This window comes from Protopterus annectens, chromosome 5.part0 (genome assembly GCF_019279795.1).
Source record: "Protopterus annectens isolate FY-2018-M chromosome 5.part0, PAN1.0, whole genome shotgun sequence".
Lineage (NCBI taxonomy): Eukaryota > Metazoa > Chordata > Ceratodontiformes > Protopteridae > Protopterus > Protopterus annectens.
In genome coordinates, this window is record NC_056735.1 from 1510495570 (window position 1) to 1510510889 (window position 15320).

At 45.7% G+C, this 15320-nt stretch overlaps 1 protein-coding gene across 1 annotated transcript in view; it reads right to left on the reverse strand.

Moving 5' to 3' along the window:
* Positions 1–15320, reverse strand: part of LOC122802390 (E3 ubiquitin-protein ligase listerin-like) — a 1831112-nt gene that overhangs the window by 24177 nt on the left and 1791615 nt on the right. Inside the window, exon 27 of the mRNA XM_044072016.1 lies at positions 7822–7989. Within this exon, the coding sequence (XP_043927951.1) occupies positions 7822–7989 (168 nt within the window). The remainder of the gene's footprint in view (positions 1–7821; positions 7990–15320) is intronic.

The following is a 15320-nucleotide window of genomic DNA, read 5'->3' on the forward strand; positions in this document are numbered from 1 at the left end:
GTCCTGGGACCCCTCTTGTTTGGCATTTATTTCTCAGATGTTAAAGCAAACACGGGAGGGCTGTGGCTGACAAAGTTCGCAGATGACTGCAAACTAGGTGCCATAGTCGATACACCAGCAGACACACACATCCTACAAAAAGGCCTCACAGAAACGGACAACTGGTGCCGGAGTCACGGCCTTAAACTAAATGCCAAAAAATGTATAGTCATCCCCTTTGGGAAAAACAAAGTACCCACAAATTATCACATAGACAGCAACCCACTGAGTACTGAAAAAGTAATCAGAGACCTAGGGACCCAAGTCGACAGCGACCTCTCATTTGATACCCACGTTACCAAAGTGGTTAGAAAAACATTCTACCTGGCACACCTCATCATGAAGGGATTCACATCCAGATCCAAGGATGTCATTGTACCCCTATATTCCTCCCTCATCAGACCCATGATTGAGTACAATGCCCCATTTGGTATGTACCGCACCCGGCATTTGCAACAGCTGGAGAGACCACAAAAGTACCTCACCAAGAGGATCAAGGGTCTCCAACATATGTCTTATTCTGCCAGACTAAAGAAACTTCAGCTCTATTCAGTATCATACCGCCTGCTCAGAGGTGATCTCTGCCTGACGTACAAGGCCATGTCCAATCAGGATCTGATGGACATGCTCCACCTCAAAAAATCCAAGTCCATCAGGACCACGACAGCTAAAGACTTAAACCTCGGCACAAGTATGAATAGGACATGCTGGAGGGATAGATTCATAACCCAGAGGCTTCCCATGCTTTGGAACAAGATCCCAGTTCAGATAGGCAGAGCCCCTCACTGACTCTCTTCAAGAGAAATCTTGATGAGTGGATGGGAGATCGTAAGTTTACCCCAGGGGTCACATCTGTGTCACTGCTAGACAGGGGCACAGTACACTAATTCTATTATATAAGGGGACCTTCATTGTGTCACTACTAGACACAGTATTCTAAATTTATTCTGTACATTTTTGTACCATTTCATGGGGTGGCAAATGCCACATCACTATGGCTAGGCTTACAAATGCCCCAGGGCAGATAGCCTAGTACTATACTATGAAACTAGGGGTTATTTCACCTTTCAGCACTAAGGTCAAAGGACCAGCATGAAGTACAGCTGGGAGGAAGTGATCGGTGTTGGGATGACTATTTTTGGTGCCGAAACGGAAGTCAGTATTGCTGTCTGAGTCGGTGTCAAAGTATGAGGAATAGGTGCAGAGGGCAGCACAGTTGTTAGCTGCTGAGGTGCCAGAACTCTAGGCTGAGATCTGGACCCTAAAGCTGTGCCAGTGGGGAGTCTTATTGGGGACCTGGGGAGCAAGGGAGCGCCCAGCCCTGGACTGACTGTGATTTCTGTGTGCTCTTAAGGGAAATTGCACTTTACTGTGTGTATTTGTTATCATTTCCTCACATATGTGATGCCCTCTCTGGTGTTAGTGGTGAGGACTCAGGCTCCTTGACTGCTGGGCCAAGGTACGGGCATCCTCATTCACATTTCTCTCCCCCTCCCCCCCTGGAGAACTCAAGCTAGTTTTTCAAGTGACCCTTCAGAAACGCCGATTGAGAGGGTTAGGTCTATCTGAGTGTACCTCATCCCATTCTCTGTCTTGAGAGCCCATCTGCACTGGCATAGCTAACCCTACTGCGGTGCTGCACTGACATATATGCTTGCAACCCCAGGCTCCATCTTAGCAACTTGGCATTTTGCTGGTTGGCTCTGTTTAACCATATTAAGGGGTTGTGATCTGTCATAACAGTGAATTTCCTTCCATACAGATAAGGCTTCCCACTCATCTCAAATTAAATCTAGAGGTCCCCTCACCCTATGCCCATACAGCAACTCAAAGGGTGAAAATCCTGTGGATTCCTGGGGAACTTCTCTGTAAGCAAACAACAGATGGGACAAATATTTGTCCCACTCCCTCTTAAACTGATCTGCAAATGCCCGTAGCATGGACTCGATTGTAGAGTTGAACCTCTCAACAAGACCATTAGTCTGGGGATGGTAGGGGGTAGTCTTCATGTGCTTCACCCCACAGGACTTCCACAGACAAGCCAGCAGGTCTGACAGGAAACTGGCACCTCTGACAGTCAGCATTTCTTTTGGGAAACATACCCTGCTGAAAATCTCTAACAAAGCATTTGCCACCTTCTCTGCCTCAATGGAGGGCAAAGCCACTGCCTCATGGTACCGTGTAGCATAATCCACTACCACTAGGATATACTTTTTCCCAGTGGAACTTGGGGTACTCAGAGGACCCACAATTTCCATAGCTACCCTCTGAAATGGCTCCTCAATCACAGGCAAAGGCATCAAAGGAGCTCTCACCTTGTCTCCTGCCTTGCCTACCATTTGGCACTGCTCACAGGTCCTGCATTATCCTGTTACATCTCTGAAAATTCCAAGCCAGTAGAAGTTCTGCATAATATTCCTCTTTGTATGTTTTATGCCCATATGACCTGCAAAGGGAATATCATGGTCTATGGCTAGAAGTTCCAGACGGTAGGCTCTAGGCACTACCAACTGCTGTACTCTCTCACCTTCTAGCCCCCCACCCCGGGGTCCACTCTCTGTATAGTAACCCTTGTCCCAGTATACAGATTCCCCCTTTTGTTGAGAATCAGGTGCCTCCCTAGCTACCTGCCTCAAGCCTTGCAATGTAGGGTCTGAGAGCTGAGCCTGTCTCAACTCTCTCCTTGTAACCCTTCCCAGCTCCCCTTCCACAGGAAGTCAGGCATCCTCTGACAGTGGTGCCTCACTGTCAGCCTGGGTACTACTACTCACCTCTGCCTTTACAGTCACTCTGTCCAAGGGACCATCAGTACCCACAAGCAGCTATGGCTCACATTCAGTTTCACTGCTACAGAGTAACTCTCTCCCTGAAGTAGCCACCTCACCAGTCCTGGCTGCAAGTATGCAGTCTGTCTGGGTCTCCCCCAGGCTACGAGATACACATGCTTGTCTTCCAGCCTGACCAGGCATAACTGCATAAGCACATGGCACTGCCTCATCCAAATCCTTCCCTCTCAGGACATCGGGAGGATGGTAGTTTAGTACCCCTGTTGTCTCAAGACAGCCTACTATTGGCATTTTGTCTTTCCCACTTACTGGCTCCTTCACCTTTGGTTCCCCACCTTGCCTCTGTGGACACCTGTATGCCACACGGCCCCCACTGGTTGCATTCAAAACATTTAACCCTAGCTCCTGGACATGTACCTGGACTAGCGGCTTCCCCTGCTACTGGCAGATTCTGTTGTGGCAGTCTGTGCTGCCCACCATGGGTTCCTTTAGACCAATGAGCAGTAGTGGGGGTCCCCTTCCTGTGCAGGGCTGCCCTGCTTGCCAGGTATAGGTCTCCCTTCTTCCACAACTCATCTGACGTAGCACACTGTCTATCAGCTAACCAGATCCTCATGTCCTCAGGCAAAGTGCTGAGGACTTGTTCCCTCACCAAAAGGTCTGCCAGCCCTTCAAAAGTGGTGAGCTGACATCCACTCACCCACCTATGGAAATAAGTGCTCAATTCAGCAACATATTCACACACACACTTTCATCTGCCTTGCGTCTATGCTGACAAAACTTTTTCCTATATGTTTCAAGTATTATCTTAAACAGCTCTAAAAGACTATTTTTACAGCAGTATAATCAAAACATGCAATGTCAGACATTTTGGACAGCACAGTTACAAGCTTTACCATGGAGTAAGGGGGTCAGGAACCGTACCCAGAGACCTTGGTTAACTTCATACTGTTTACATACCCTCTCAAACATATGAATAAAACTATCAAAATTATCACCCTCTTTAAACTGCGGAAGAAATTTACTGACCTTTATTGCTTCTGGGATTCAGTTACTCCCTTCCCCATTACCTCCATGACTCTGGTGAAGAGTCAGCATCTCCTTCTCATGCTGCCTTTGCCTCTCTTGTTCCTCAGCTTGCAGATGTAATTGTTTCTCAGTCTCCTCAGCCTGCAAACATCACAATCTCTCATTTGCTTCTAATTCCACATGCCTGGCTTCCAACTCAGGTCGCTTTAGCTCCAGCTGGATTTTTAAGTCCACTGCAGAAAGGTTGAGCTGTCCATTCTCTGAGGGAATTATATCTCCACTGCCTGTCTGATTGTCCCCCTGGTTGCTGTTTTCTGATGCAGCTGTAACCAAGGCTGCAATCAGGTCTGCCTTAGTCAGGTTTCTATGCACCAGTCCCCTAGCCTGGCACATCTCCACCAGCTGGCTCCTTGTCAGCTTTCCATACTCCTCTGCTGACATGCTGCCTGATCACCGTGACTAACTAAGCTAACAAAAGAAATAAAACAATTGTGATCTGAACTCTGAGTATTCACTGTGTGGCTGATTTAGAGTACAAAACACCTTCATAGCTCACTGTACACAAGCTACAGGATTCACTCTATCCACACCACTACAAGCCAATTAGTATTTGCCAACTAATTAATATGTGATGTGGATATCCCACCGCTGCCAAACAGAAATGTGCGTATATCCCAACCACTGCCACCACAAATGTGACGCCCATGCCCTGTTCCAGCAATCAAGGAGCCTCAATCCTCACCACTAACACCACAGAGGGCGTCTCATATATGAGGAAAGGATAACAAATACACACAGTAAAGTGCAATTTCCCTTACGAGCACACAGAGATCACAGTCAGTCAGGGGCTGGTCACTCCCTTGCTCCACAGGTCCCCAATAAGACTCCCCACTGGCACAGCTATAGTGTCCAGATCTTAGCCTAGCTGGGCAAGCTAAAATCTCCAGCACCCTCTCTGTCCAACCAGTGCTTCATGTCCCTGCCCAAGTAGCTGACCCACACACTTTGAGATAAGAGTTTATACAACCACACAGACACTTCTGGGGAAGGCTGGCAGAGGTTCTACAGCTGTGCCCCTTTTACCCAGACTATACGGTAGTACCCTGCCACCACCCAGCTAATAATTATCAGCTACTCAAAGGCACTTAAAAGGGTGTCCAATTATTACTGTGCAATATTATTATCCAATTGGTAGTATGACTAAACAGTCTCAAGGCTTATTAGAGTGACCTGGTACAGGATCTTTATATACATGCAATGTACTCTTAGCGCTTAACTTATCTCTTCACAAAACAGCCACAGTTAAAAGGTTTTAAAATATTTAATAAATAATTAAAACCACAAGACAATACTTTCTAGTACACAGTCAGTGCTAGTCAAGAGTTCAGAGATCACACAGAAATACTTAAAATAATTCAGTAGTACAGTTCTGGCATCACAGAAAAACACTTAGTCTAATCTTTCTAGTTCTAGCTATCTCTAAAAGAAAACACAAGACTAAGATAACTTACATGTGATCACAAGGCAGTGCTATGAGTTGGATGATCAAGACAAAAATGCTCAATGCCTTCTGATTCTCTCTGTTTAAATTGAAACTTCAGTTCAGATAAACATTACATCATTTATTTTATACTTTCCTGGTGTTCCCAGGCTACACATTAACTGCATTTACATTCTTACCATCTCCCTTTTGTTATCTTGCAGCTGGTCAGGAAATAGAGCAATAAAAATACATTTGCATGTTTAAGTCTAGCAATTTAACTCTTGGTTAAAACAATAGAAAGAATTTCTTCATCTAGACTTTTCGGCACTATTGCCTACTTCAAAGGGTCACCACATGCTTTACTTTGGTCAGTAGAGTGCACTGTCACATTTATTTCCAGTTCCACATGTAACAATATTTCTTCACATTTAAGACAACACGCCTGTAGTTTACATTCATATTTACAAATGACAGAATTATCTGCATAATTCTATCTGGCTAGGCTGACAGCCTTCTCTATCAGTCTTCATATCTATGGTAATGCATTTCACCATTATAACCACATACATGCAAGCACATGCATTCCCCCACCATACACTTGCACGTGTGCATACATACAGCACCTAACAATCCAGATCCACGATCAGTAACTGAGATCTGCTGTTTTCATACAAAAGCTAACATGTGACTTGCCATCTATTGACTGGATATATATCATTTTTTTTTGTTCCCCCATCTCCTGCCACCTATTTAGCCCAACCCCTCTTAGCCACTCAATTGACTCACTCATTCCCTAGAAGTGACAGCACTGTAGCCTATGCAATAATTCTTCTGGGGTAAGAGCTGAGCAAACTGTGAGCAGGTATCACTAGCTGTGTGTCAAAGATCAGGTTCCACCTAGCAAGCAGCTTGCAAGCTCTACCACTGATGCTGGCAGAGGGAATATATATACTGTTACACTTGTCAGCTCCCTGGTAAATGATACACCACTGCAGCATATCTCTTTTCCAAGGACGGGCAAGCTGGAATCAGCTATTTACTCCCATTCTCCCTCATCTGCTCCAGCCAGTGCTCAACATCAGTTAGTTATATCCCAATTTGATTGTAATCAAAAGAAGAAAATTGGGTCCACAGTAATGTATTCCATACTCAGACTTGCTTATACACACACACGTGCGCACGCACTGTGATCAATAGACAACAGAATGGATGGATTAATACACAGATCATTCTTCTTCCCAATTACCACCCTTTAACTGTGTATACACCCAACAGTTCAGTGTGCTCACACTCTTGAAATTCTAGCCAAGCTGGTGGTGTAGAAGAATAAAGTCCTAAGTCTGACCCAGGTCACCACTGTCTGATCAGTGGCTTGGGTGTCTGAAGGCGCTGGCAGGAGGATGGGTGTGCCTACGTTGGGATGAGAAAAGAGAACACGCTAGATAGGTCTTTTCATGAGCCCTCATGAAAGTTGGGGTTCATGAAAACAGTCATTCAATGGGGAGTGGGGTTTTGGCCAGAAAAAAACTCCCTCACCAGCTGCAGTATGACAGCACCTCACTTGACCCATCCTGCTGCACAGAGGGCTGGCTGGTGCAGCCTCCCAAAGCTCTAACATGAATTAGGCTTCTACTATAATATACCTCTATTTTCAAACAGTGAAAACAAAGCTGTATTTATTTATAAAAGTTCAGGTGCTAACAAATGACACAGGCTACTTAACTTATTACAGAGATTCATCCCATATTCAAGACATGCAACATATTTCCCCATGAACAGAAGTCCACCCTTATACCAAACCACTGGTGGTAATAGGACCTTGGGACCAAACATATACAGGTCTAAAGTTAGCAGCAATGGGAAGGAAAAAATACATGAAATTCTGCTAAGAGTAATGTAGTTAAGCTCCTCTCACCCAAATACAGCCACTCCATACCTTTCCCATCACTGTTTAACTGTGATCCTATAGGTGGCTCATTGTAAGCATTCACAAAACCCTTTAATTACAGGACTCCTAATGGAGTATGTGAAACATTCAACTTACTGTTAGTAAAATGTAATTATTTTATTTACTTATATGCTTTGGACAACTGTTGGGTCTCAATGTAAAAATGCTCATTACAGGGTGTCTCAAATGGTATGTTGTTAAATAACTTGCAAATGAAATGTGGTAACTCAATTATGTCTCACATACCATATCTGCAGTTCATTATTATAAACTATACTTTCAACTGTCAACAGAGGGCACAGCAGCTACTAGGACTAGCATAACAGTTTCAAAGAAAAAACATAACTGATGATTCACATCTGTTGATCTTTTTATTTTTGTTGACTGGCTATTATCCCACTCAGGGAAGACCACAGGTAGTATACTTACTAAGAAGGAATATCTTGGCTAGGACGCCAGGTGACTTGCAGGACGACTTCTTTAATTGGGAATGAGTAGTGCTAAAATAATCAAAAAGACCTGTATGTTTTTCTTACCAGACATGCTGAATGGAATTTCTTCTTGCATGTTTTACAACCTTTCTTTGGAAGGGAATAGTTGGAACCATGAATAACAGAGAAGCATATCATGCAGTCTTCGACACCTTCAAATCGTTTATCAACATTGTTTTTCCAAAGACACAGTCCTTCCATGATACTGCCGTTCTACAAGAACAAATATGTTAAATATTAAAAGTTGTACAGCAACTAAATGTAATGCATGAATGCACACAAGCACGTGCATACATGGATTTGACACATAACTATCTAAAATATCTGCAAAATATGACTTTTACTTTCTAGTACTTCAAGCCCATGGAATTTAACCAAAGCAATGCACAAACTAGTTCAGTATCAAATCATTTGTAAAATATAGGAAATTTTCTCTTTTGAAATGGAAGGGACACATATCTTGTCAGTCATTTTCAGCAAGTTTTAAATCAAGATCAGTAAAGTAAAAATGTCTCCCAGAGTGTCATTTTAATGTAACCTCAAAGTTTATTAAAGACACCAACTCATCATAAAATTCCAAATCACATTCAATCACAATGTGAGAGACTGAACCAGGTACCCAAGGGACTTAGTCTGAGTTCCTGAATGGGATTTAATGTGATTTGAATTTTATGATGACTTGGTTTCTTTATTCAATAGTTAAGCCTTGGAATTATTGCGAGTGATGATTAAACAAAATGACCATCTTATTACCAAGCTTTTAGAGGAAGTGGATTATTTAAATAACTGTACTCAGCAAGACTTATTGTTTTTTATGCATAGGTTGAAATACGATAGCATTTTAGCAATATTAATAGGCAAGTGGAAATTATTAAAACCAGAAAGAGGAAAAAGTTGGAAAGAGATATTAGAGATTATCAGGATAACAATGCTTACTGACCTCTTAATAGTTATAAGGTAGGGGCTCAGAAGGCATATCCGAATAACGATAATTACAACAGTAATTCTACTTATGAGATATGCCATACTTAAAGGCACCTTTGAATTAGGAGGTGAGGCATCCTGATAATTATACATCATGGTATACACCAGAACCTTTACAATATCCCCCTCAGGAGATCACAGAGAATAGCCCGCAAAACTAATTTACAAAATGACAATTCTTGGCATAGGGATCCAAACCATTCCGATTGGGTTACCCCAGCGAGACCTCATCGCAACAAGAGGAGGGGGAAGCAAAGGAAAAAGAGGATGACAGAAGTATTGGACCAGATGATATAATATCAGATTATAGAGGTATTTTACTGACTCTTGACAACTTTAAGATTTTTAATATCAGATTATAGAGGTATTTTACTGACTCTTGACAACTTTAAGATTTTTAATTACAATTCTACACAGATTAATGCAAGTCACTTCCATCTTTTTAAAAAAGGTTTTACTTTCATTCCAAATAAAGGTATGAATATAGTAGATCTTCTAATGGAATTAAAAATCTTCACTAGAAAACTGAACTTAGCCATTCAATTTGATGGCAAATTTACACCAGTTAGAAATCAGTATAAGAAGAAAAGTATTTTTAACCCTCCATCTCACCCCCCTTGTAGCAGCTTTAGAAAAAGCTTGTGAGATAGACATTAGTTAGCATTTTTCAACACACATATTTGGAAGTATCAGGAACCTCGACCAGGAGGAAAAAGAGTTGTTGGATACCCTTATGTCTAATAGAAGGTTCGGGTTATGAATCCTGATAAAGGAGGAGGAGTGGTTTTATTTGATACTATTGATTACATAGGACACATGCATAATATCTTACATGACAACAATATTTACAGCATAGTATCAAGAAATAAAATAAATATTATGTACCGCAAGATCGATTTATTTTTAGAAAATTGCAGATTACAAGGTATTATTACCAATTCTTTGATTTTTTTTTTTTGTCTAATAATAGGCCTTTCATATCTTCAATATTTGGAATCTTTTAGTTATGTACTTACCATAACTTCGGATGTATGGGATCCATCTCGCCTACATTCATAACTGATGGGCTCGGAGCCGATCCATCGGCTCCGACTCGGCCAACTAGTACACTAGAACGAAGTCTCTTATTGGCTGGGCTACCCTCTATCCCAGGATGCACCACACCTGCTTCCCCAGATCTTGTTTGTTCGCTTTCATACTTACATGCAAACACAGAAAAAATAGTAGTTACTACAACCAACTAAAGTTCTTCAAGAGAAGATCTCCAAATGGAACTACATTTCCTCTAAATCCCAATGGAAGGGGGAAGGAGGGGGTACGTATGAATGTAGGCGAGATGGATCCCATACATCCAAAGTTATGGTAAGTACATAACTAAAAGATGTAATGGGATCCTATCTCGCCTACATTCATAACTGATGGGACAGCGTCCTAGCACCTAAATCCCGGGTGGCTCATTGGAAAACACTCCTGAGAACTGTGGAACCAAAGGAAGCCCTGCCTCGAGAAACCACATCTAGTTTGTAATGAGGAATGAAAGTGTGCGGAGAAGTCCAGGTAGCCGCAGCACAAATATCATCTATTGATAATTTGGAGTGAAAAGCTACAGAAGTAGCCATTGCCCTGGTAGAATGAGCCTCGACTGGAAAGGGAAGCTCTTTGTTAGCCTGTGAATAAATGAAAGAGATGCAATCTTTAATCCATTTAGCTATGGAGGTTTTAGCTACTGGTTTACCCAATTTGTTTATTGCAAAGGAAACAAACAGTTTGTTTGATTTCCGCGTCTGAGCGGTTCTATTCAGATAAAAACGCAGTTGTCTATGGACGTCCAATTGATGAAGAATATATTCTGCGTTATTAGAAAACTCGGGAAAAAATACAGGGAGCTCTAGAGTCTGTTGAATACAGAAAGAAGAAGCTACCTTTGGTAAAAAGGAGGGATTTAATTTCAGGGACACTATGTTTGTGAAATATCAAATAAGGAGGATCAGAACAAAGAGCTTGAAGTTCTGAAACCCGCCTGGCCGAAGTTATGGCCACTAAAAAGGCAGTTTTCCAGGACAGAAATTTCAAATCGCAGGTAACAGCTGGTTCGAAAGGGCGGGCAGTTAAGGCAGCAAGAACCAAATTTAGGTCCCAAGGGGGAACAGGGTGAGATATTGGGGGCCTAAGGAGCCATGCTCCTTTAAGGAAAGACTTACAAAGTTTGTGAGACATCAATGAAGGTTCAAAAGAAGCATGAAAATTAGAGATAGCCGCTAGCTGAACCTTAATCGTGGAAACTGAAGAGCCCAATTGAAAAAGAGAGGCCAAGAAATTCAAAACCTCCGATACTGGGGCAGTAAGGGGGTCTATACCTCGTTGCTGAGCCCAGAAGGCGAACCTTTTCCATTTGCTGGAATAGAGTTTGACAGTGGAAGGTTTGTGAGAAGAAGACAATATGTGGATCACCTCCGGAGAGAGGGAATTGTCTCGGATTAAGGATGGAAGCGGAGTAACCATGCCGCCAACCTCAAGGACCTGAGAGACGGGTGAAACTGTCCTGACTGATGAGTCAACAGGTCCGGCACTGGGTCCAAAAACCATGGACCTTCTACCGCATACCTCTGAAGGAAGGGAAACCAAACCTGACGAGGCCAGTGCGGGGCAATCAAAATAATTTTGCTCTCCAGGTAAATCGCCTTCTGTATCACCCTCGGCAGGAGGGGAACCGGAGGGAAGGCATAAAGAAGACCGGGGGGCCAAATGTGGGTCAGAGCGTCCCTGGGAATCTGTCCCTGAGAGGGGATCAGAGTGAAGAACTCTCTGCACTTCGCATTGTGGGGGCTGGCAAACAAGTCGCAGCGAGGGAGACCCCATTTGGTGAAGATTTTCGCAGCCACTCTTTGGTTGAGGGACCACTCGTGGGGTAACAGAATGGTCCTGCTTAGTCTGTCCGCAATCACATTGGATTTCCCCGGTATGTGCGTTGCCATTAGAAAGCGGTTGGTAGCTACCGCCCAGTGCCAAAGTCTCATGGCTTCTCTGCACAGTGGGTATGACCTGGTTCCACCTTGCTTGTTTATATACCAAACCACCGACATGTTGTCGGATAGGATAGCAATCGGACCTTGCGGGAGAGAGTGATGGAGAGCTTGTAGTACCAAGAGTACCGCTCTCATCTCCAGGATATTAATATGCAAATGCGCTTCCTGGAGTTGCCATGTGCCTTGGACCGACCTGTCCAGGTAATGACCCCCCCACCCTACCTGGGAGGCGTCCGTGGTCACAGTGGCAATGGGGGATTGAGGAATAAAGGGTCGCCCCTGGTCGAGATTGGATCGGAGGAGCCACCAACACAGATCCCAACGGCAACTCTCCGTGATCATGACTAAGTGGTTCAAGGGGAGTTCCTGATAGGACCATTGAACTGACAGAAGCCATTGCAGAATTCGCATGTGGAGTCTGGCTAAGGGGACTAGGAGTATACTTGATGCCATCGAGCCCAACAGTTGTAGGATCAGATGGGCCGGAGCTCTTGATAGGGGGAGACAGGATCTGACTTGGTTTTGCAAAACCTGAATTCTTGCTGCCGGTAAGAAGGCGAGCATCCTTTTTGTATCTAACTCTGCGCCTATAAAAGTAATACGCTGAGATGGCTGTAGTACAGATTTTTGCCAATTGAACGTAATTCCCAAGAAACGGCCCAAGGTGACCGTGGCCATGAGCGCCTGAAATAGTAGATGCTTGGAGGTGGCAGTAAGGAGCCAGTCGTCTAGATAAGGAAACACTTGGAATCCTAGACTCCTCAGGTGAGCAGTCACCACTGCCAGACACTTGGTGAACACCCTGGGGGCTGTGGTGAGACCAAAGGGCAGTGCTCGGAACTGGAAATGACTGACTCCCAGGCGGGCGTAAATGTCTCCTGGACTCTTGACCTATCAGAATGTGATAGTAAGCGTCCTGGAGATCTATGGAGCACATCCATGCATCCTTCTCCAACAGTGGGAGAATGGATTGAAGGGTGACCATTCGAAATTTGGACTTTTCCACAAAACGATTTAATGAACTGAGGTCCAAAATGGGCCTGAAGTCCCCTGTCTTTTTTGGCACCAAAAATAATCTTGAGTAAGTTCCTGATCCGATCTGGTCGGTGGGGACAGGCTGGATGACTCCTTTTTCTAGCAGCTTTGAAATCTCTATTGCTGCCTGATCCCGCTGACTGGGTGGCACGTCCGGGATTTCCCTTAAGGGAAGGGGGGGCTTGATGAAGGGGATGAGATAGCCTCCGGTTATAATCCGGAGCACCCACTGATCACTGGTTATAGCTTCCCAAGCTTGTGGGTGGTCCGCAAAACGACCCCCGACTGGCTCCGGAGCTGCACAGTCGGGCAACAACTCAGGGACGTTGAGTGTAGGAAGAACCACGAAAGGAATCGCGGTCTCCAGAGTTACGGGGGCCTCTGCCGCCTCTGGGGCGGCGTCTTCCTGAATCCCCCCCCCTGCCTCTGGAGGGGGGATCACTGGGTGGAGTAGGGAAAGACCTCTGAGTTTTTCTGAACCACATTTTCCCTCCTCTCTGGGCCTTGGGGTAAGGCCTAGAGGGAGCGGAAAAGCAGGCCCCAACGGCAGTCAAGGTCTTGCCCTCCTGCTCGCACCGAGTTAGTGTGTCCTTCACCTTGGGTCCAAACAAAGATGACCCATCAAAGGGGGCGTCGGCGAAGGAAGACTTGAAGGCCTCCGCAAATGAACACAAGTGTAACCAGGCGTGTCTCCTGAGGGCAACGCCTGTTCCCGCTGCTCTACTCGCCCTTCGGCCGCATACGAAATGAGCCTCATGAACGAGTTTACGATGGAAAATAAGGTAGTCATCTGAAGCCAACAGTGGGGGCTAGCGCCTCAGGTAGATTACCAGTGAGGGAGTCACTTAGCTCTTTAAGGAGGTCCCTTTGGAGCCTGGTAAAATGACATAAGTAATTCAGCGACCGTAAAGTAAAGACCGCTGAAGAAAGGGTACGCTTCCCGTACCTATCCATGCTCCTGGAATCCTTATTAGGAGGGTGGATAGACGTTGAAGCCTCTGCCACGTCCTGCTGTGTGGCAGATGCCACCACCATAGCATCTACGGGAACTCCTTTAGTCAAAAATTCCTTCTGGGGGGGGCTGAAAGAAATTTATTAGGTCTCGCAGGCACCGGTTCCACAGAGTCAGGGTGTTCCCAAGCCCTTCGGGAAACCAAATCAAGGAGTTCATCGAAGGGCGGAGACACCCAGGAGGCGGAGGGCTGGGCCCCGAAGGCCTTGAGGAAGACTGACTCCTCAGCGGAAGGGGTTTTGGCCTGCCAATCTCCTCTCTGTCTCAGAATCTCAAGGATATCTGAGAAAGAGACATCATCCGAAGATGATTTAGGGGACCCTTCCGCGTCATCGAGGTCAGTGTCCGATGTGACAGACTCATCTTGGGAGTCCACGTGCTTCCTCTTGCACAATTTCTTCCGTGGGGGCTCGTCCGAAGCAGTTTCGGACGGACCCCCCAGAAGAAGGGAACCCCCGATGGGGGTATCCTCAGGCCCTGGGGCCCCGCTGCCAGGGGACTGCAATACAGCAGAAGCACCAGTCTCCAGGTCTAGGGACGGTGAGGTGGAAGCCTGCTGAGCCGGCAATGGCATGGCCAGCGCGCTCCTCATGGCCTAAAAGGCCGGACCTCCAGACTCCATGGAGATCACTGGCCTAGAGGCCACGACGGCACTAGGGATTCCGGCAGCTGATGCTCCGAGGGGAAGACTAGGTACCGAGGCACCCAGTCCCAAGATGTTCCCCTCGGGCCCGCTGAGGAAGTCCCAGTACCAAACCCTGAACCCAAGGACAGGGTAGGAACCATAGTCGGTGCCGATAGACCTCGAAGGGGTCTCGGTTCCGACCGTACGGCTCCACCTTGCTCCACCATCACCGACTCCAACGGCTCCGATGAGGTTGGAGGAGGAATCGAGTGTTTCGGAGGGGGGATCGGCTCCGAAGCCAACTGGGCCGGAGCCGAGACCATTTGAGCAAAAACTGGAGACTGGAAAAGCCTCTGAATAACCCTATCCAAATCCGAATCCGACAGTTTTGAGGATTTAGAGGAGGTAGACAAAGGGCGAGACGACTTTCCTCTCGGCTCCGACAATGTAGGGGACCGGCTCCGAAAAGGCTCCAACACTATCGGCGCCGGATCCGCCACAGCATGAATAACAATCGGCGCCGAAGGAGCTTTCTTCGGAGCCGAGGGGGAAGAGTCTGAGCTGCACACCTCCACCGGCTCCGAAACCATCGGAACCGATGGAGGTGATTCGCCTCTCGATACTCCAACCTGCGGCTCCGAAACTAATGGAGCAGAGGAAAGAGGCATCGAGGCAGACCCTTCGACCCTCGGCCCCGAAGTCAGTGGAGCCGAGGAAGAAGAGGTCGACTTATGCTTCTTAGCAGTCGGTTCCGACGGACTTGTCGGAGCCGACGACCTTTTCTTTTTAGAGACAGTAGGAGAAGAATCCAAGGCTTCGTCAAAAGAGGGCTTAATAAGACCCTTCAAGATCAATTTATTTT